Below are 23,806 nucleotides of genomic sequence, written 5' to 3' on the forward strand. Positions count from 1 at the left end.
TGTTTTTTAAATACAGTACATGGCACACAGGGTCCCTAAGATAGCCCTGCATAAACCCCCGTGAAGACTGGAGCCAAGCACTGGCTGTTTATAAAAATATTATGTTGCTACAAAAGTATAAAGTAATACTACTGGTATTAAGAAATATTAAACACATAAAACTTATAAGGATTAAGAAAAATATTCATTAATACCTGTAGAAAACTCTGGCCTAAAAAAGATACTTTTTTTTGTGTGTGTGTTTGCTTTTTTGTAAATTTTTTTTTGTGTTTTTAAGTTTTTTTTTTTTTTTTTTTTTTTTTTTTAAGATGACTTGAGTTTCTTGTACTCGAAGCAAGACACATATGTGTCTGTGGTATTGCCTAGAATGTCTTTACTACTGAGACAGGATGGCGGTGCGCGCACACACACGTGGTCACTGAGTAGCGGGGCAGGAGGAATGGGGCACCAAGGCGTTCTCAAGATTTACCTGATGTGAACGGATCACCAACGTGAAGTTGTGGGGAAAAGAAAAAAAAGATAGGATCTGACAACAACTGAGAATAATTCATGCGTCTTAAAAAATATCTCTGCTTCAGGTTCTTATACAAAATGGTGTCCTGATACTTGGGGTCTGGAAGGCCCTGCCGCATGGCTCTTGCTCTTTCATGGTTGGCCAGGCCCAGCCCAAGTCAGGCCACAAGCTCGAGCCCTGTTTGGGAAGCCACCTTCCCTAGCTGGGTGGGAGAAGAGTCCTAGGTGAGTCTTCTGGCACCTGGATTGTGGGAGGAGCCATCCTTCCAGTGGGCCTGCAAATTCTGGCTCCTAAGGACAAGGGTGGGCTCTGCCCCTTTAAGGAACTTTGGTTCAAAGAGTCAAGGTGCCCAAGGATGGGTAGGACCTTGGTGGGTGGTGATGCCAATGCCAACCCCAAGGCTAGTCAACTTCCCATATGGGAGTAGAACCTTAAAGCAGCACTCTCTTCCATGTGAGGCCTATACGTGCTCAGAGAACACAGGTTCCCTTGGTCAAAGCCAGGGATCTCCAGACCACCATCCTCAGACCCAAATGAGAAAGGAAGAAAAACAACCACAGCCACGAAATCCCCCTGGAGAGCCTGCAAAGGGGAGATGGGAGGGAAACACGAGGAAACACCGCATCATTGGTTTGCCATAACTGGCCTAGCAAACGTTTGCCACAGTGAAGGGGAGGAACAGCCTCCTGTGCACTGTCTCCAAGGTATAGCCTGAGCATCACTCTCTTGGTTCTGCCCTCCAGAAGCCTTCTTCTACATATGTGACAGACACAACTGTGTCACACCGCCGCCAAGACCAGGAAGCTAGGAGCCTGGCATAGCTTACGGGGTAACGAGTGTCCTGTGTTCTCCTCTTCAAGCATGACATGACAAGGTCTTGGGGTGACATTGCACCTACAACAGAGCTTTGATACTTCTTGGTGACCCCGTGTTCTCAGAGTAAGTGTGTATGGGACCCACACCCTCTTCAGGAAGCCTAGCCCGAGGCCAGGAAAATAGTTGACCTTGCTCAAAACGGGCTCCAAAAGTAGAAATTCAGCTTCACAGTGGAAAACATGCCTTGTAGAATCCTTCTGTTTCTTCAAAGTGCAGGAGATCAAAGTCGCCAAACTGAAATAAAGACTCTTGGCCATCCCACACAGCTGGTGTCCAGGTCCTTCCTAAGAAACCTAGAGATGAGTTCTCATCAATATCACCCGCTGCGCTTCCAACAGGGATACAGGCACCTTTCCCCCAGCCAAGGGCCAACCCCGCAAATGCAGAGTCACCAAGTGGGATGGTGATGGCTGTAGCGCTCGGCTTCCTGTGCGAGGCAGCCTTAGGAATGGGATGCAGGCAGCTGTGTTCACTCAGAACGCATTGCATCCTGGGTGCTGAAAGCCATGCAGGGGATCCCTGGCAGGGGGACAGGGTGTTGGGGACAGAACCATACGGAGAACATGTGATTGATGTACAACCACTGCTCATAGACCTGAGACCTCTTGAGTGACTGAATCCCAGGCAAACAAGCTGTAGGCCCTGGCTTGGGCTTCACCGGTGAAACAAAGAGACTTCATACTGGGGAAGAACCTTGCTAATGGAAGCGCCTCTTTTCTACTTCCGTGTTTGGGTCCATGGATGTTAAAGCAATGGCCATTTTAGTCCAGAGAATCATACAGCTCAGGGTAGGCTGTATGCTATAAATGGCCCAGCTTCCTGGTGTCCCAGCCCCTGATAGCCTATGATGGAGAGGCTTATAGTGGTCACAGAATCAAGAGACGGATGACGAAATCCTTCTGAAGGCTGAGGCCAGCCCAGGCCACTGGAGATCAACTGAAAGAGCCTATTTCAGTGCTTTGGCTGAACTAGAATTTGGTAAGTTGGATATGCTGTTGACGGGGTCTTGTGGCTGGACCTGGGAGATCTTTGGGATTTATTGAGCTGTTGGCTGCAGGATGTCTACTGTGGAGACGGCCCATTTGACAGCAGACACTGGGCACAGTTTTTCCGGTTGGGGACACTAGAGAGAAATGATAGCCTACACCCCACATTATAATCTCTGAGGACGAGGCAGCCCAGAGACGGGATTCTGAGGGCCAAATGGGACTCACGCTGAACCTAGAGATGCAATCTAAGCCCCAAGGACAGATGATTCAAGGTGCAAATGAACGGGATAGGAGGTGACGACCTATGACCGGATGCCTGGAGTTCAACACTAATTTTCTTTCTGGAGGGAGAATATTCCATGCTCCAAGAGAGTACCTGCAATGACATCGGCTGTAACAGCAGCTTAGGCCCAGCTCTGCCTGAGGATCTGCTCACTGACTGCACTAAGCACCCAGCTTCCAGTGTGGCTACAAGTGCTGGCTTATGGCCCCATTCCCAACAGATGGGGGAGACTGGAGGTCCCCTTCATTATCAGTTCAGAGCCCCACCTCCTGGAATGTCACCGGCAGTGTGAAGGCATTCCTACATTCTTGGGGGATCGACATTCAGGTTCTGTCTGGATCACTCCACTGTGGACAGAGGTTCCTCTGATGCTAAGTGCCAAGTTGAAGACACCTTGACGGCAAAGTCTAGAACATTCCCCTGCCGTAGTAGGGTTCGCACGGTGGTTCCTGAGACCATAGCTTGCCGGGGTGAATGTGGGCACAGCCTTCTCTCATCTGTTTGTATGTCTGAGACTCTACAGGACAGCTTGGTTAGTCTTGTAAGGTGAAGAGATTGGGCTTAGGCCTCAAGGAGAGAGTTCTGGAACCTTGAGCATAACCGGAAACCACTGAGTCTTTAAACCATCTTCAATCCCCTCCTGCCCCAGTGACCCAGGGGAGAGGGCTACAGGTACAGTGCTTTTGAAGTCGAGGTATCTTTCAGTTGAGTAATGCTTTATGATGGAGGAGGTGAAGGGGCAGTCCAAGCCCCAGGTAGGAGAGGTGCTTTTACACATAACCCCTCAAGGGAGGCCATTCTCAGCTTGAAGTGTAAGCATCCCTGTACCACAGCTGTGGTCTCTGGAGGGATCAGACACCAAGCTAAAGATCTTTATGGGTTGTCATGTTCATCATCCTGTGAAGAGAAGGACGGTCCCCTCTTGGCATCTGGACTATGTGTGGAAGCATTAGTTCCTGGCCAAGGGGATTAGAAGCAAGGGCTGACAACCCCTTTCACAGTATTTAGTCAAGCACATCCACCTACAGGATGCCAGCTGTTCAACCAGCAACATACTGTGCTCCACCACTGTCCTGACTACAGGTGCCCGCGGGGAACTCTGAGGGCTGTAAACTCCCAGAACCCCTGGGATTTGGGGAGGGGGAGAGACTGTGGGTCTGGCAGACACAAATATAGACTTAGTCAGTGTCCCTGCAGAACTGGAGGTCAGGCTGTGGTGAGTAGGAGGAATACAGGTAACAGACATTCAAGAGGTGGACATTCACACTACCACAGGCAGGAATGTCTCGATGACATTCAGGACCCCCTCAAGCCACATGCTTCCTACTATGGTTCCACCAAGCCCCACAGCCAAGGACCCACGACTCCTCCCAACTCCCAACTTCAGACCCACCACCACGGCCTTGATCTTGGTTATGTGAGTCCTGAACACCATCACTGAGATGAGCTAGTTTACAGTGTGACATAGGAAAAAAAAGGGGGGGGGGGACAAGGAAAACAAACAAGACTCCAGAACATACGCCAGACGTTCAGTGCCTCCCAGAAGAGTCTAAATCACATGTGAAAAGAAACCCAATCCCCCAAAAGATAAAACAAATTGCTAATGTGTTGTGAAAAATGACAACACCGGAAACAACAAAAGAGTGTAGAGTCAGCTCTGTCTCTGGAAAAAGAAAGTCTTGTTTCTCTCTCTCTCTCTCTCTTATATTAAAAAGTAGAACATCAGCTTTATATTTCTAGAGTCTCCTTTCCTGATTTGGGGAAATAGATAGTGTGTATTCTAAGGCAGCTGCCCTGGACATCCGAGGGGGAGGTCACAGGTACAGCAGCTTAATGCCCTGAAGGTGAAACAAGAAAAAAAAGTCCAGCGCAGAAACTGTTCATCTGACGCAGTTTGGAGAATCAGTCAGAGCAGCTGGGGCAGAGGATGGGCACCATGGGCTGAGGAGATGAAGGGATGGTGAGGGAGGGCCGGGGCTGGGGGTGGGAGTTCAAGCCACCTCAGCCCTCAGCTGCCTGAATAGTTCACAACCCCAGCGTCTCCCAATCTGCACACCTGAAAATGGAGTCCTTCGAGCCCCTGAGAAAAGCGAAACCACCCTTGCTTTCCCAGTTTCTCAGCTTTCCTGACATACCCCACTCAGGGCACACACCTGAGGAAAGGCATGCATGCACGCACCAGGGTTGTGTGTTTGTGTGTGTCTGTCTCTGTTTTTGTGTCTCTGTGTGTGTGCGCGCACGCACGCATGTGGAGGTTCTCTGGCTGTGCATTTGAGTATGAGCTTCCCACACCCTTTACCCATGCAATGCCATGTGTGTGGGTATGGACATATGTGCATACACTACACCACACACACACACACACACACACACACACACACACACCAAAAAAAAAAAAAAAAAGCACTTAAGTTCCCAAGGGGCATTTACAATGAGGTTCCACAGTGTTTAGAACTTAAATTTCTTTGTGACAGTGTTGTGTGTGTTTTCCTTCTTTTTGTCTGTTTGTCTTTCTTGAGTCTTAAAGCATGTTGGATTTCAAAAACATGAGCTTGTTCATATCTTCAGGACTGAGGAGTCGCCTCCTCTTGATCAGAAGTGCTTGTTCACACATACTTACACACCCGCTTCGAGCCCCCACAGCTGGGACTGCCAGGAGCCAGAAAGCTAGCTTGGCCAGTTTCGTGTGCTTTTGGGTCACGCATGACCAGTACTGGAAGAGATCAGGAGTGGCCTGAAAGAGGGGTTCCTGAAGGTAATCATACACTTCGTTCTTGCCCAGCTGGTCATCCACCTGAGCTGTGGGGTGCTCTCCAGTGGCTGAGCGGGGCTTCTTGGCAGCCGGCTCGAAGTCAGCCTCCTCAGCCCAGGACTCCTTTACCTCGTTGATAAGTTCACACACTTTGCTGATGATCTCCTCATGCTGGTAGGGTGGCACTGGCCGAAGTTTCTGCTGAGGATCCAGGATCATGGCCACCTTGTGGGCTGGGTGCACCTTGAAGTTCTCCTTGAGTGCTTCCAGGAAGAGATGACACAGCTTGCTCACAGTGCCCACGTCATTGGCCTTGGCCGTGAACAGCTTCTCTAGCCTGACGTAGGTAGGGAGCACCAGCTGCAGGGTGGGCTGGCTCTCGTTGCTTAGTTCTATGACCGCCTGCTTCACGGGTGTCAGGATGGCGGCCAGGTTGCTCAGCAAATGCTTGTTGAGGCTCTGGATGAGGTTCATCTTCTTGGCACGGCTGTAGAACTCGCAGATCTGCTCGTAGCGCTCATGAACCAGCAGCAGGGAGTCCGTCACTGAGTTCCAGCAGGGCGGTGGTGACGTCTCCTCCAGAGAGCCGAAGGTCTCCTTGGCTAGGCCCGTAGAGCCTGCCAGGTCCTCACACACGTTGAGCAGCTCGATGACCTCATGCATGCTGCGGGCCTGCAGCGTCCGCTTGCTCAGCACACTCTGTACCACTGAGTTCAAGGCACAGGCTGAGCAGCGAAGGCACATTCCAGCCTTGGAGAAGGCCGACGTGCTCACCCGGCAATCTGTCACGTACACGGTCCGAATCTCTGACATCACAAACTCCGACAGCACGTTCTGCACCCAGTGATGCACCAAGTCACCGCTGTCACGAATGTCTGCGCCCTTCACACCCAGCACATAGCTCTTGATGTGGTTACCCTCGGCTTGGTAGGCTGTGAGGATGTAGCAGGAGTCAGGGCCCACACTCTGGGAGTGACATGTGACACCGATGCCCAGGCAAGCATTGCTGCCCAGGGCGCACGTCACCTTCACCTTCACCTGGTTGTACATGCGCGGCAGGTGCTTCAGTGCCAGGGTGTTAAAGTTGCCCAAGATCTCAGTGACCGAGAACGCCCCATATCGAGCCCCACTGTCTACCAAGGTTTGAGCCAACTTGAGGAACTCCTTCCCACTGACCACGCTCAGCGCACCCAGGTCAGCGCACATGACCCGCAGCAGCCTCTCTGCGATGTTCTGCCGCTCCTTCTCCGGGATTACACTGTTGGGTGTCAAACCAATGGCTGTGGCTGGCAGGGGAACCAAAAAGAGAAAGGATTAACATTTGGCATTCAAAGCTGCTTAACCCCTATAACAGCAATGTCCTAAATGGCTACCAGGAAGAATAACAAATAGATTTTATTTTGCATACAAATTGGTGGGGTCTGTCCCAGTTCCCAATTGTACAATGGGGATAGAGTTGTACGGTTGATAAATAATGCCTGCTGTGGGCATAAGAATGCAACATACCTGCCAAATGTGCGAGTCACCTAAACCTTTGAGTACAACCTCTTCCTCAGCACGAATGATATAGGAATCTTCAGTAAGAAAAGCGTTGTAGGGCTAGTGTCAAGAAAAGAGTCTATGGGGATTGTAAACGTGGGGTTCTAGCTGTCATTCTGGCTTTAAGGAGTATCAGACACACATATACACACACCTTCTTCTTGACCTTCTTTTGCTTGTTTGTGAGTTAAGAATTTCTGCCTGAGTCCTAGTTACAAGTAAGCATCATCTTCAGTCTCACAGGAAGTACAGGTGTTAGCAATGAGAGACAGGGTATAGATGCTGTGGGGAGACAGGGTGTAGATGCAGTGGGGAGACAGGGTGTAGATGCTGTGGGGAGACAGGGTGTAGATGCAGTGGGGAGACAGGGTGTAGATGCTGTGGGGAGACAGGGTGTAGATGCTGTGGGGAGACAGGGTGTAGATGCTGTGGGGAGACAGGGTGTAGATGCTGTGGGGAGACAGGGTGTAGATGCAGTGGGGAGACAGGGTGTAGATGCAGTGGGGAGACAGGGTGTAGATGCTGTGGGGAGACAGGGTGTAGATGCTGTGGGGAGACAGGGTGTAGATGCTGTGGGGAGACAGGGTATAGATGCAGTGGGGAGACAGAGTGTAGATGCTGTGGGGAGACAGGGTGTAGATGCTGTGGGGAGACAGGGTGTAGATGCTGTGGGGAGACAGGGTGTAGATGCTGTGGGGAGACAGGGTGTAGATGCTGTGGGGAGACAGGGTGTAGATGCTGTGGGGAGACAGGGTGTAGATGCTGTGGGGAGACAGGGTGTAGATGCAGTGGGGAGACAGGGTGTAGATGCTGTGGGGAGACAGGGTGTAGATGCAGTGGGGAGACAGGGTGTAGATGCTGTGGGGAGACAGGGTGTAGATGCTGTGGGGAGACAGGGTGTAGATGCAGTGGGGAGACAGGGTGTAGATGCTGTGGGGAGACAGGGTGTAGATGCAGTGGGGAGACAGGGTGTAGATGCAGTGGGGAGACAGGGTGTAGATGCTGTGGGGAGACAGGGTGTAGATGCTGTGGGGAGACAGGGTGTAGATGCAGTGGGGAGACAGGGTGTAGATGCTGTGGGGAGACAGGGTGTAGATGCAGTGGGGAGACAGGGTGTAGATGCAGTGGGGAGACAGGGTGTAGATGCTGTGGGGAGACAGGGTGTAGATGCAGTGGGGTTGTAGGACTTTTAGAGACCCTGGGCACACTGAGACCTACTGTTGTTGGTGCTGTTCCTTTGGACCTGAGGTTTCCACTTTTCTTCCACTGCAGCAGGTGGAGATCTGGACTGGTTGGAGGTGATGTTGTTTTCATTGTCGGCTGCAGAACAAAGGGAACAATGGGTCACAAGCTGAAAAGCAATGTAAGGGCAAGGGGGCAGGGGCAGTGGGGGTGGGGTGGAGGAGGATGGGCAGCAAGGTGTAAAGCAACACTAGAGCTTCAAAGCCTCATCTGTACAATGTAGGACAGTGGTATGGCTACCTTGCAACTCCAGGAAGGACTATGGTAACAATAGGGAGAAGCCTAGGACAAAGAGGACTCTTACAAGTACATGAGTCCCCCAGGCACCCTGTGCTCACCCAGAGGCTTTGTTTGCCCACCTGCAGAGGAAGCCACTACAACTTTCCACCATGGGGTGGGAAGATGGGAAGTAGAGAGAAGGGAATGGTTTGAGCAGTATGGAGAGCGTGGGATTGGAGACATGAGGGTGGAGAGAAACGGCCTCATGTGAAGAACCTTCCTGGCCTATGCTCCTGCTGAGGGCCATGTCTGGTTCAATGGCTGTGCAGCAGTCAGGGTCGGTAGCTCATATTACCACTCATGGGACTGTGTTGATATACAAGGTCTGTGCAGAGCTGGCCCTGCCCCCTCACTGTGGCACTCAGGAGAACTGGCCCTACACCATGTCCAGGCAGCACAGTAGAGCTAGCCCTGCTGCTGGTGGTAGGGGAGGACACAGGTGAGCCTCAGAGAGTTGTCCCAGCTCTCCACCTGCCTTGCTTTGGTGTGGGTGAGGAAGAGATGTCTCCCTCTTGTCCCTTGCTGCCCGTAGCACGGCATGCAGGTGGGAAAGCTGGCCCAGAGGCCTGGTCCCTCACTGGCTGCAGTAGTCAGGAGAGCAGGCCCTACACCTTGCCTAGGTAGCACAGTAGAGCTGGCCCTGGTAGTGACGGTGCAGGTGAGGTCAGGATTCCAGGAGAGCTGGCTCTCCCCTTGTCTGACGCAGCACTGAGTGAGCTAGCCAGGGCAGTGCTAGGAGCTTGCCCTGGTGGTGGGGGTGCAGGAGAGCTGTTGGGCTGACAAATTCAGCTACTAGGCCCAGATCCAGAGTTTGGTCCATCCCAATTGAGTTTCTCCATCCCAATATCTGCTCCATCTATGAACTGCTGGAGCGCACAAGGAGGCTGGTCTTGCAGAACTAAAGCTGCAGGATCTCCATGACACAGGACAACCACAGGATATCTGAGAAGGGCCCCAGTGAGGATCCAGTATTGATAGTGTAGCAGAAGCCAGAGGCTTCAAACCAGACCAATGACTCAGTGCAATGAAATTTGCAAGTAAAGACATGTGGATAAAAGAGTACACTGTGATCCATGACAAGATGTATGTATGTATGTATGCATGTATGTATATATGTATGTATGTATGCATTTATGTATATATGTATGCATTTATGTATGTATGTATGTATGCATTTATGTATGTGAGTGTTTATTTATTTACTATTTTACATTTATTTATTTATTATTTCTTTTGGGGGGAGTTATAAGGGCAGAGGGTAGATACAAAGGGATGTAGAGATGAATGGGATTGGGGTACATGATGTAACATTCACAAAGAATCAAGAATTTTTTTAAAAGACCAAAACCAATGAAAACAAAAAGCCCATTCTTTGTAAAGATGAATACACTTGATTAGCTTCTCAGCAGAGCACAAAAATCACTAGGATCAATAATGAAGAGTCATAAGTACAGAGCCCACAGATGTGAAAAGAACTAAAAGTGATTATGAACTTTAGCCCAGTGAATTCAACGAGCTACAGAACTACAAAGAAGCACTGATCATCCCAGAAGAAATGGATTAATTGAATCCTATGCCCATTAAAAAAATAGCTCATAGTTAAGTAACTTCCCATAAAGAAACCTCAAAACCCTTAAAGTTTCACAGGCTGATTTTGTAAAACAAAACAGAACAAGACAAACCTCGAGTAATAATATAAATTCTACACAAATTCTTCTAGAAAACTTGGGTAACAAGACGACCCTGTAATTCATTTTATGAGACCAGTACTGTCATTTGTCTTCTTAATGGCAGCCATTCTGGCTGAAGTGAGGTAGACTCTCTTAATTAAACATTTAAAAAAATTTTATGTGTATGTGCTTTTCCCTCATGTATACCTGTGCACTACATGTATGTTTGGTACCTGTGAAGACCAGAAGATGGTGTCAGATCCCCTGGGACTGGAGTTACGATGGTTGTAAACTGTTGTGTGGGAGCTGGGAATTAAACCTGGGTCCTATGCAAGAGCAGCCAGTGCTCTAAATCACTGAGACGGCTCCCCAGCACCATGAGATGAAATCTTAACTTAGCTTTAATATGCATCTCCCTGAGGGCTAAGAACATTGTACACTTTAAAAAAGTGTTTGTTAACTATCTGTGCTTCTTCTTTTGAGAACTCTCTGCTTAATCCCACAATCTCCCTTATAATTGAGTTGTTTGTTTTCTTTACATTCAGTTTCTTAAGTTTCTTTCTAGACATTAACACCCTCTTCCCAACACACAGATGCATTTTTTCTCTCATTTTTTAGGCTGCCTCTTTATTCTATTGAGTTTCCTTTACTGTACTCCTTTTAGTTTCAGGAGATTCCACTTGTCTACCATTGTTCTTATTTTTCATGCTTCCGTGAGTCCTATTGAGAAAGTAAATATTTAAGGTGCTCCCTACTTCCTTCTCTGGTAGTTTTGGGGAATTAGTTCTTATGTGATGTCTTTGATCCATTTGGAGTTGAATTTTGTGCCAGGTATCTAGTTTCATAGTAAACTAGTGCAGACACTTTGGAAATCAGGTTTCTCAAAACAAAACAACACAGCACAATTAGAAATCCCATTACCAGATGAGCCACTATACTTCCCCTGGGCATTATATGCATAAGACCTTACATCATATTGCATAGACACTTGTATATACATGCTCGATGGGCAAGAGCAAAAAAATGAAAGCCTAGATGTCCATCAACTGATCAATGGATATTGGAAATGGGGTACAAATTCTCGATGGGAATCTCATGCGACTAGAAGGAACAATTACATCATGAAGTTTTCATGTAAATGACAACTGGAAAAACATTACACTGAGTGAGATAACCCAGCCCAGGGAAAAACAGCACGTGGACTTTTTATATGTGAACCTCAGCTTCCACTCCTTAGCTCTGTTTATCTTAGAGTACTCCTCCCCTGTAGTCTGGAGACTAGAAAGGGGAAAGTAGGGTAGGGGAGTGCCTTCAGGAATGTGGACAGAACACAGGCGAAAGTGGCAACACTAAAGGTGTCAATAGTTAAGTAGGGCGAGGGCGGCAAATCAGGGAGAGAAGGTGGATAAGAGTTAACCAAAACCAAGGATAAACAAAAGAGCCATATGAAAACTTACTATCTTGTAAGAATTAAAAATATACAGATTGCTGAGAGACACCTGTCATAGTTTGATGATGCTACTCCTAGAAGCAGTGGGTCACCATACTCAATTCTTGGTTGCCCGATGTGGGGCACCCCGAAAAGAACTGGTCAGGGGGTTCCAGAGGTTCTTTTCATTTCTCTTGGATGCCAATCAGAACTACAGTTGTGTAAAGCAACAACAAACCATTGCTGAAAACTCTACAAATACCAGTTAATAGAGGAAGAGAAAGCGAGCTGGAAATAACCTCCCTCCTGGCTAACTTGCAAAGAGCCAGGAGTTGTGATGCAGGCAGCTAGGAGAGAACCGGCATCAAAGAACTTACCTAGCTGTGAATCTTACTAACTATGAAATCCACCTTCTCGGCAAAACGCTCCCACCTGTGGGCAATGGCACAACTACTGGGTAATCCACCAATCACCCTCTGATTCAATTGGAGCCCCACTCCAGAGGAAGGAATTCATGCGTAGTTCTATGAGCAAGGCCAACAGTCCATACTTGGGGAAGCCATAGACCCAAGGGTATAACTTATTACTATTGTCTGACTATAATGACAAAGTACCCCATCATACAAACAGATGGAAACTACTATCAGCCTTAACTAGAGAAGCTCCTTTTCACAGTGAATAGAAGTGGATGCAGAGATTCATGGCTGCCCAGGGTACCAAGGATAAAGTGATGTCTGAGTGCCTAGCTCTAAAACAGAATAAAGTTGTACCATATCTCTTCAGGCTCAGGAAAACTGAGGAAGAGGGGTCAGGAAGAATGTAAAAGCTACAGACATGGGGAAGGGCTGAAAAATGTCACAACCATTAGAATCATGAGCTCACAGTAGCTATGGTTATCTGCATTATACCTACAGAAGACCGTCCCTGTCAACAATCAGCCCTATCCCTAACTACTACACCATTAGCCATAACAGACTCTAGGAGATGGAAATTAATCATTTTCAATTGCTTGTTCACTGCTAAGCTCACCGTGATTCAAATGGATAAATCGAAACTCAGGGTCACACAGACAGTTGCAGTTAAATTCAGTATGTCACAAAATAAACCAGGCAGAAGTATGAAGAAATGCTTTGGGGGGGGGGTGTTGGCAGAAGCTGAGAAAGAAAAGGAATGAGAATAGTTAGAATGTATTCTCTACATATTCAAATATCCCAGACTCTGACATGTGTGAACCAAAACACTTCTGGAGAGGGATACACAACTTGTACCTCTGACAGGTGACGGAGTACGGTCAGGTTAGGTTCATGGTCTTTGGATCCATCACCTTTGCCACCCTCTTTGGGAGGAAAGGTTTGAAAAACTATTACAGTGGAACAGAGGAATTCCAAAGTCATGGAGTGGTTCAAGGCATCAGAAGTCAGGGGTGGCTACCTCCCCGGTGTAAAGCAGAGAGCCACCGATTTAATTTATTCTCTGCAAAGACTCCTGGGCATCCCTAAACTGAGCTCTCTACCTCTCCTGGTGAGGATTGCAAGGGCCCAGCTCAGAGGGGTCAAGTCCACTGACCCCAACACAGCAGACCACGGCTTCGACGTGAATGTTAAAGGCCATGCCATCCAAACGGAGATCATTCCCAGAGTGAGAATCCCAGTCTAACTACCACTGATTTTATAACCCTGACAAGTGAATTTCATCACTTTTGTCTTCGACTCCTCTTTCTTGGTATGTGTGTGAGCATCTGACAGGTGTGTGCATGCATGCCAATATGCGTGAAGGCCGGATAACAATCTTGACCATTGTTCCCTAGGGGGCCACTCCCTCTACTTTTTTTTTTGACAGAGTCTGTCACCAGTGTCTATCTTGCTAGACAGGCCAGGCTGGCTGGTTAGAAAGCCCCGAGGATTCACCTCTCTGGGCCACTCCAGGCTAGGATTACACTTTGCCTAGTCGTTCAACGTAGGTTTTGGGAACTGAACACAGATTCTCATTCCTCAAGGGCAAACACTACACTAAGAGCCATTCCTGCCCCCCCCCCCGCCCCCGCCAGCTCCTTAGCATCCTTTCCTGTGAGATGGAGTTAATGTGGCATTTAGAGAGCTACTGTGAGAATTAAATGGTGAATATATGTAAAACCCTCAGACCAAGACGTGGCAGCAAGTATCAGCTGAAATGACACTAGATAGTTAAAAGCTATGGCAGAGACTGTTTTCTAGCCCTTTATGAAGGGGATGGAAATGTCCACATTTGTAGTTTCTTGTACCGCCGTCGACATACATGGCCAGTACCCAACACACGGCAAGCACCTACTACTATTCACTACAGTCAGCATTATGACTGCTAGTCCTACCCCGGACCTGTCACCAGGGCAGACAGGTTCCCTTCAGCATGCAAGCTCACTAGTGTGAATTAGCCTGTACCATCCAGAGGCCCTTAATGAGATTGGTGTTACTTGAGGCTGATCCCTTTTTATCAGCGGTGCTGTGAACTGTGCGGCTCACAATGCTTAATTTCCCTCCATGAAGCCAATCCTTTAATCCTGATTCAGCCTGGCTGGGATTCTGATGGGCTTTGCGCTGGATTGTGAGGAAGGCATTCTCTGGCTGCGCTGGACCAGCACAAAGCAGCCCTTCAGCAACCGATGCTGAACAAGCCAAGATGCTGGGAAATAGTGTGGCTACTTCCTGGCTCAGCCCACACTTGAGTCATCATGGTTCTGCCTGTCATCTGCCAGAATGATGGGGGAACACCCATATCCAAACTCACACCTAGTTACAACTTCCTGCAGAACACACACACACACACACACACACACACACACACACACACACACGGAGAGAGGGGGAGGAGGAAGGGAGGGCAAGAGAGAGAGAGAAAGAGAGGACAGACAGACAGACAGACAGTGGCAAAAAGAGAAACAGAGACAAAGATAGACAGAGACAGATGGAAGGGGGGTATGAACGAATATGAATTATCTATGGGAGGCTGGGCTGTAAGGCTCAGGAACCAGGCATGGACCCAAAGAGAGGAACCATGGCTACCACCCTCCAGGGCTGTAAGTTTCCAATGAGGGCATGTGTGAATGCTTTGAACCATCCCTGAGTGATCGTGGAGTCACCGGGAGATGGGAGACACCTGAACTGTGAGGCAAAGACAACAGGACACAGGAGTCTGTATGTCTTTGCTTTAAAGATGGGGACAGTTTCCTACCTAAAGTCTCGTGGAACTGAGGGAGCACAACTAGAACCCTGGGGGTCCTGATTACCACTCTAAAGCTTGATTGTGTTTGTAGAATGATTTAGAAGGGGGTAAAGCTCTCCCAAGGCAAATATGAATTGCTCCCTCATGCACAGTACACTCTCTGAAATGAGTGAATGGGGGCTGGAGTCACATCACATTATCTGATGGAAGATGAAGTCTAGCCCTGTGTGGTGGCTTGAATATGAACAGCTCCCATAGGCTTATGTATTTGAACGCTTAGTCAGTAGGGAGGGGTACGACTTGGGAAGCATTGGAAACTGAGTTCTCATTGGGGTACCTGTGTCCTTGTGGGGGGGAGTGAGTCACTGGGCATAAACTCTTGGGTTTCAAAAGTCCAAGTCAGGCTTACCGACTCGTCCTGCTACTCGTGGATCTGGATGTAGAGCTCTCAGCCACCTCACCAGAACCTTGTGCCTGTTGTGTGGCCCCATGCTCTCTGACATGATGACAATGGACTGAACCTCTGGAATTATAAGCAAGGCTTCAATTAAATGTTTTCTTTAATAAGAGCTGCTGTGGTCATGGTGTCTCTTCACAATAACAGAAACTGACGAAGATGGAGTTGATACCGGGAGTGCGGTATTCATGTGACAGGCCTGACCTGACAGGGAAAGGAATATTACACACAGCCTAGAGACCATTTTTTTTTTGTGTGATACTTTGGCAACGAATATGGTTACTTTTTCTCCTTGACCATGGTTCTTAGTGGCCACCCTTATACAGCTCTACTATGAAAAGAAGCAAGCTTATTATGAGAAAATACAAAATGTACAGTTTGAAGAGAAAAGCAGACCAGGAAGTGTAATGGAGCTATGTCCTGTATTCAAAGACATAAAAAGTTTTTTTGTTTTTGTTTTTTTTTTTTTAAAAAAAAAACAAAACAAAGACAGAAACACCCGAAGCTAAATGAATAAAGGAAGTGGTAACGTCAGGGTAAGACCTTACCCATCCAAGCTTCCAACTTGTGCAAAGGAATTAAAGAAAAGATTAAGCAATGAAGGAAACCAGTCAACAACAGAAAGCTAGTACAGATGTAACTGAACAAGGGGGTCATGTTCCAGCTTCAACAAGCAGCAGAACTTGACAGCTTTGACCACGTTCCGGCTTTAGAGTCAAGGACACAAGAGACTCTGAGCTTTGGACTTCTGAAGACTGTGATCAGCTAGGAGGATTCTTGAAGATGAACTGAAGGCAGTTTTGTTTCAGGATAAGCCTGCACGCCTATGGGGGGATGCGGGATTCCAGGGAGGGGAATGTGGTGTTTGAATAAGGACGGCCCCCATAGTTTTATATGCTTGAATGCTTGGTCATTAGTGAGTGGTACTACGTGACAAGGATTAGGAAGTGTGGCAGTAGGTGTGGCCTTGTGGAAGAAAGCGTGTCACTGGAGGTGGGTGTTGGGGTTTCAAAGCTAGACCTAGTATTTCTCTCGTCCTGCTGCCTGTGAATCTGGGTGCAGAACTCTCAGCTCCTTCTCCAGCATCATATTTGCCTGCGAGCCACTGTTCCCTACCATGAAGAGGACTGACTAAACTGCTGAAACTGTAAGCCGGCCCCAGTTAAATCTTGTAAGAGGCGCTGTGGTCATGGCGCCTCTTCAGAGCTACGGAACAGTGGCTGAGACAACCTGGACAGTTGTGCTGGTCAGGCTCAGTCTGGAGGACTACCTGACAGGTTTGTAAGCCTCAGGGGACACAAACGATAACAGCCGTGCCAACTACTCAGCCCCATCACACGCCACACACACTTCATACATTATTTCTTTTGTCTCCCTTGATCTTTTGAAACGAGGCCTGTGTCACCAAGGACGGCCTTAAATTTGTGGTCCTCCGGTCTCAGGTTCCCAGGGGCTGAGAGAATAGGTGTGTGTCACCACCCCATTTCACATGTTATTTCGAATGCCTAGAGGGACTGACTGGATAGACAGGTACTAGATGCCCCTCTGCCCAGATGCACAGTCCCTTTTGCAAAGTGTTGGGCTGTTCCTGGACAGAGGCTCTGAGCCACCTTCCGCCACAGACTTAGGATGGTCATGTGCCAACGGAGACAGCATTTAGAATCTGTGTCACTTCTGTAGTCCCTTGCCTCTCCCCACACTTACCAGTCAGAGAAGAAAGCCTCTGTCAAAGGGCAGGGACCTGATCTCTTGAGTACCCACATGGGAGGTCCCAGCTGGGATTTTTGCAATGGCTGTGTGGCTGCATAGGAACTGTCTGTGGAAATGCTGGGGCCAGGGGATTCTCCCTATGGACACATGGTAATTCTGCCTAAGCAGGATTTAGACCAGAGGCTGGTGCCAGTGTGACGAATGTCTGCTGGAAGGCTGAGCACCCGTGCTGCACAGTGGCCATGTAATGGCAAGGGTAAGGGTGGGTTCAGGAAGGTGATGATGCACGGATGAACCTGTGAGGGACAGCAGTCCCAGCCCTAGCAGCCCACGGACTCTCTCGCTGCCCCAACCTCCTCCCTGCTAATTCCTTCCCGAGCTCCAGTTTGCAACATCAGGGAAGCTCATCTTCCTCCCTCCTCCCCAAACCACCAGGAGATAGAGACATCACAATTCAGACTAGCCAGTGATGAAGGACTGGCTGGCTGGGGCTCAGAAGGCGAAATTCCCGGAAAGTGCCCAGGAGATGTGTGTGTGTGTGTGTGTGTGTGTGTGTGTGTGTGTGTGTGTGTGTTTGGTTATGAGCGGGAGGGGAAGGGGGCTCTGGGCAGGCTCTGCTGGACTCTTACCTGCATGGGACTGCATGTGCTCCAGCAGGTTGCCGTAGAACTGAAACTGGATCCCACAGGCGCCGCACGTGTAAGGTTCTGGAGAGACAGGTGTGCATGTGACAGGTGGCCCACACTCAGGAACCCTGACACCGGGCTGCGGGCAGCTCTGAAGGTGGGGATCCAGGTGCATACTGGGGCCCTGGGCCCAGCCTGTCCACTGGCCTGTCACTAGCCTGGAGACAGAAAGGCTGGGGAGAGGCAGAAGCACAGAGAGGGGAAGCCACAGATACAGGATGCTAACTCAATGGGTTTGCGGCTCTTACTGGGTGCTGACTCCGTGGCAGGCACCGTTCTGAGCACATGGGAAACACAACATCCAGGCACCAAGAGCTCCCAGGAAACAGACTCTGTCCCTTGGGATGTACGGCTTAACCGTGCATGGGACCACACGAGGGTCACTGCTCACGGAGGGGACAAATGAACGGAAGCACAGATGGACAAGGAAACTCACAACAGAAGGGGGAAGCAATGAGAGGAACAGAAGGAGAGGGAAGTGAGACAGTGGGTATGACTGGGGGAGCAGGAACATGGGCTGAGCAGAACGGACTGCAGCTATACCAAAAGCTCAGAGTATCCAAGACTTGCACTGGTGCCTGGCAAAGAAGAGGGCGGCGGTTAGAGGAAAGAAAGACAAAATTGTTAGGTAGAAAGGGAGGGAAAGAGAGGAAGGAAGGTGGCTCGGAAGAGAAGTCCTGAGGCTGTCTGGATAACCAGAGGTGTTTAACCTGTTCCCCTCCTGTGTGCTCAGGGTTCTATCTACCTGTGGACACCTCTCCACCCTCCGGGGCCCTGAGCAGCTTCCCTGGGTTATTACTGGGTGTTTCCCTGAGGGCAGCCCAAGGCCTGTCTATACCTCAGGGAGGCCAGCAGAGTCATTCTCTGTCCTGCCTTGCCATCTTCAACCCCCCAGGAGGACCATCACTTACTCTGCAGGAGAGGGAAAGGGTTGGAAATCAGGGGACTTGCAGTTTCTGCAAAAGAGAAACAATTTAGCTAAGTGCTTTTTTTTTTTTTTCAGTCCTGGGGCTGTGAAGTCATCACAGCTGGCGAGCCAGGGAAGTGAAGGAAGCACCTTGGGAGCACCTCGGGAGCACCTCGGTGGGCACACAGTCTGTGAGGAAAGGTGGGTGAGAGGATACTGGCAGAGAGGCACAGTCATTAGAGCAGGCGGTATCACAGGATACCAGGAGGACCACTGATGGTGAGGTTGTGTGACTCAGGAATGATGCCCATATGGCCATGCACTTGGCCACTTGGTTGTTTTCTGGAAAGTTCTCCTACTGTCTGACATTGCCAGAGAGCGGGGCTAGCAAGCCTCCAATACACTGGGGTTCTGGCTCCATCTGAAATCTGGGGGGGGGGGTGGGACCTGGGGCTACAGTGGACTTATCCTGAGCCCCAGTTTCCTCATCTAGAAAGTGGGGGTAACAGGAACACCATCTCCACAGGACTGCGGTAAGGGTGAAAACACACAACACACAAAGCTCTGAACACACACCAGCCACGTGGGAAGTGCTCAATGAATGGCGGCCGCCAGCAGGAGCAGCCCATGACAGTGCCAACCCTACACAAACGTTAGCCCCGGTGGCAGGAGAGGGTCAACGGTGCAGCTTGACTTGGGTGGGGAGCCCAGGGCATGTCAGGAGACCTTGGTTCTAGCTCCAGGCTGCCACTTAATCCTCCGTGGCCCTGGGGGCTGGTCATGCCATCGCTCCGAGACCAACCCCTTACAGAATCTCTGAGGAACACAGTGAAGACCCAAGTAGTACTTGCGCCAACTGTGTGGTTTACACCAAGGTAAAACCAGGCAAATGACACCCAAAGCAACACCCCCTCCCTCCTACCTGTGTTCTCTGGGGCTCTTTGTGCTCCTCAAACTACTCCCAGCCGAGGAGAAATTAGGACTCAACTCACTGGAGCCAGCAGAGCGGACGTCAAGCCTAGTCTCTAGAGAGCTTGGGTCGACCTGGTGTCCGCCATTTGCTGAAACCTATGGTGGCCAAGGTGCCCCCACTACTGGTATATATACCAGGCCATGTCAGCGCAGGGGGGCATTCCCTCAGGCCTGATATTCAATGACATCAACTTCACAGTGGCAGAAGTTGTCCCCTCCTGTCCTGGCCAACACTGTGCGTACACCCTTTCTGTCCCTTCCTAAGATATGGATTGCCGATGACCATCCGTATTCCCTCCAAGGCTAAATAAAACCTGGAGTCCCAAGCCGTGCCACTAGGATCCAGTACAAGGCGGCCACCAGGTGGCAGCAAACACTACCAGGAGCTCTCAGGCAAGCTCCTGCAGGAGCTGCGGGATCTAGAAGATAACCTGTTCCGTGCTCGGACCCAGTGTAGGTGCAGAACCTGGGACCTCCGGCCCCAATATCTCCACTGCACCCCATTTGCCTCTCCTGGAAATAAACCTGCTACATATTTTCACTCTCAGCAAACGACTCTCTTAGAGTTAAACCATCTGGTGTGGGCTAAATGGATGCCTGAGTTTGGGATTAAGAAAGTTCCCCTCTCTGTGGGGTAAGGGTCAAAGGATAAAATGCAGCTACAGAAGGACATCCATGGGTATAAAGGGCCCCTTCTGCCTTTCGTAAGCTTTGCTCTCTCTCTGTTCCCCACCCAGCCCCTCTCCCTACAAGCCGCACCCTGCACTGGAAGACCCCAGTCATAGGTACCTGCTCTTCTGTTGGTGGTGACACCAGAGCATAGCCCACGTGTGATGTCACGTGTCACACCACAGGCACACTCACCGTTGGAATTTTGCAAGTTGCTATTGGTCTCTTCAAAGTGGTTCTGTGCTTTGCTCTCCACTCGACGACTGAAGGTGTTTTCTGCTGGGAGGAGGCAGAGGGGGGTTGATATGACGGGGAACGGTCAGCTTGCCTGTCAGGGCCAAGTGGGCAGGAGGCCCCTGCAGCTCAGAGAATGTGTGTCTGGGAGATAGAGGGGTGGAGAGGGAAGGGGTGACCTGTCCAAGGACACACTGGTGCGATGCAGACAGCAAACAGGTCAGGGCCCCATTTTCTACTCCTGGCTCATAAATGTAAGGCTGAATCATTAGGATGAAGTTTCAGATTTTTCTCTGGCGAAATCCACTGCTACAGCCCCCAAATGAGGATTGAGGATGTCAGCCCATTTCCTGGAGGCAACTTTGCCCCTGTAACAAGGATCCCAAGACACAAAAGGATGTCGTGGGACAAAACACGTGACAAGGAGGGAGGGGGTCGTTTCAAACTTGCTCTGGGAAGACCAAAGACTGGATGAGGAGGTACGAACTCATAGAGAGGAACAGGGGTGCTTGTCAGCCATATCTAGCACCTTCCCTGGGGATTACCATCTCTCAGGGTCTCTCTGGAAATCTCACAATGCAGAGATGGGCTCGGCCAAGCAAAACTATACTGGTAGCCCCACTCACATACTCGGAAGATAACCCAGCTTTTCTTCCCATGATGCTCTGGGTACTACAGAGCACAGGTGACCCCAGGAGATGAAGGTCTCAGGAAAATCAACTTGAGATACTCTGCTACCCTTCCCCCTTTAAATGGCTTGAATGAGGCTACCAAAGGAGAGCCACTGGGCTTTAAAGATCTGCCCCCAAAACATAGAGATTTTAAAGGTTATATTCTGTGACAGCCTTCCAAGTGGTATTGGAAGTATATTTGGAAATCCCTTGGATAAATACCACTCACTAGTCTCCCCTACCCCACAAAGTGCTGGGTGTGGGTGCTCTGGGGGGAAAAATGACAAAGGTGACTAATGAGCCGGCCAGAGGCAGTTACTGCAGGCCTGCTCAGGTCTTTCCCATTTACCTGAAACGCTCCCTCAGCCCGCAGAAGCCTTTGGCACTCTAAGGACCATGTTCCCTCCGTGTCCCTAACAGTCTGGGCTGAGTACCTCCAGACAGCGTGTAAACTGTCAGAGGCCCATTCATTCTCCATATACAGAGGTTGAGGGGCTCTCGCTCTTGAGCACTTACTGTATACCAGATAATTCTCTCCATGAGGCTGTGCAGTTCCACCCACTTAATAGGCAGAGACACAAACTGAAGCTGCCATGGACCCACTAAGACAGCATTGGGGCTTTGTGTCTGGGGACAGGCGCCTCCCTGTAAGAAGGAAGAGATCCCTTCTCTATCTTAGTATGTGTTCACAGGGGAACAGGCAGGTGAAATATAAATCTAGATGTGCGTGTCCACCTGCACACAGACAGCCACATTCTCCAGGATAACGACAGTGACAATCTCACATGCACCATTCCACAGCCCCTAACCTGGTGCCCTTGGACCTGACCATATGGTTTGTCTAAGTAAAAGATCCACCATAGGGCTTCCAAGTCTCCCAGAGGCAGCCACGGAGGTGCCCGTGGTTTGCTGGACACTCACCTGGAGATAGTGACGTTCAATGGCTGACAACAGACAATTCTCTGCACACGCTATGGACTGTTAAAAACTCAGCCACAAAGTTCAAGAAGAGAGCAAAGTCAAGAAAGCCATGACCCTACAATATGGTGAGTCATGTTTACTACCTAAAGACCATGGTGGACTTTTCTAATGCTTTTAAGGTGCTGGGGACAGAACCCCAAGCAATGTCTTACTTTAAGACAGGGTCTAAATAAGTTGATTAGTCCAGCCGTGAACCCGCACTATAGCCCAGGCAGGCTTAAACTTTTGATCCTCCAGACCTAGCCTCCTTCCCAAAGGCAAAAAAAAAACAACGGTCACAACACAGCACTTGAAAAATTCACACTTCAAGGTTGGCCAACTGCCTTCCTTTTGGGAAATATAAGTACAGGAAACACACAACCACAGCCTGGCCTAAATTAGCTCCTGTAACCAGAAGAAAGGCAAACACAACTAGTTACCTAACCAGGTTACCATGAATGAGCTCAATGGCTCATTCATCTGACCTCTCAATGTACGACCCAGAACCTCAGAAAGCATTATCCGGTATGTGGTCTGAGGCTTCTTCATGCAAATCTGAGTCCCAGGACGCCTGGAAGCTGGTACCTAGCTCATAGTATGTCTTCTATTTTGGAAGAAGTGATCACTGGGGATCTTGCTACCAAGTCACCTTCTGGAGCCATAGCCCTCCCCCCCTTTTTTTGCATAGGCCTGGAAACTTCTAAAGCTGACATCCTCTGGTTCCCTGCTAGAACCCCTCCTGGAGGGGTTCATGGTTAAACTTTAGGGAGTGGGAGCCCACGGGGGTTGGATGGTCAGAGACAACAGTGTGGTCGAAATCAAAAATGACACCTGCCATCCTGCCATCAGGGGGTTGTGGGGACTGGGAAACGGGAAGTGGCACCTACTGTGAAGGAGGCAAGAACCACTGCCCTGCAGGAACATGGCCCAGGAGTCAGAACCCCAAACTTCTTTCTATACAGGCTCTTCTAATGTTCCAACACCTCCTATTAATCTTTAATGAAAGGCTTTTAAACTTCACAAAGGCCAAACAGGACAGAACCCATTAGGCCATGATTTGGGAAAACATCGAATTACTTTAAAATTTTTGTTGTGTAACCCTCCAATCAAGATTCATAATGGTCTGTCAGGGTTACAGAAGTGGCCAGAGGCCTTGGGTCCTAATCTGTACCAGAGCATGATGGGAACTCCAGTGTTATTCTTGCAGAGGAACAGCTACAGCAGGTGGTGGGTGGGGAGCCAGGGAGGCATGGGTAATAAAGGCCATCGGTACCTGCAGTTGCCTTGCTTGCTGGAGATCCCGAGTTCGGAGTTCGGAACGTCTGGGTTTGCGTAGCTGGAGGGGTGCGGTGTAAGAGCGAGGTGCATCGGACCACGGAGGCTGGAGCTTTTTTCCCCGACTGGTTCGTCTGGCTCTTTGATGCCACGAAGCGTGGAGATGGGGTGACCTCTGGATGGGAGCACTCAGAACCCGTGTCTGGATCTTCTGGTGGCTCCCACACGGGGGCGGTACCTGAGAGGATTAATGCTCTCAGTTCTTGAGGACCCTTGGAGCCTTGCTGAGTAAGTGGCCTCTCAGCCACAGGTCCCTGAATGCGCACTCTGACACCTCTCTGCCCATACTGCCCTTATTCTCTAGAAAGCAAGGGCTGGAGATCCCATGAGGAGCCTGAGAACCTTTGAATGTCGAGAATCTTCCCTAGTTTTCCTTTCATCTTCAGGAAGCCTGACCTCTGGCCCATGCTCAGAGCTTCCTGTTTGCCACGCCC

At 49.6% G+C, this 23,806-nt stretch overlaps 1 protein-coding gene across 1 annotated transcript in view; it reads right to left on the reverse strand.

Annotated features, from left to right (window-relative positions):
- Positions 1–5,183: 5,183 nt before the first annotated feature.
- ZNF618 (zinc finger protein 618) overlaps positions 5,184–23,806 on the reverse strand; it is a gene marked incomplete at its 3' end in the record, with an annotated part of 151,924 nt that continues 133,301 nt past the window's right edge. Inside the window, 5 exon segments of the mRNA XM_080940139.1 lie at positions 5,184–6,700; positions 8,172–8,273; positions 17,568–17,645; positions 20,368–20,451; positions 23,311–23,550. Coding sequence (XP_080796265.1) covers positions 5,184–6,700; positions 8,172–8,273; positions 17,568–17,645; positions 20,368–20,451; positions 23,311–23,550 — 2,021 coding nt within the window.

The sequence above is a fragment of the Micromys minutus genome, assembly GCF_963924665.1.
Source record: "Micromys minutus genome assembly, chromosome: 28".
Taxonomy (NCBI): domain Eukaryota; kingdom Metazoa; phylum Chordata; class Mammalia; order Rodentia; family Muridae; genus Micromys; species Micromys minutus.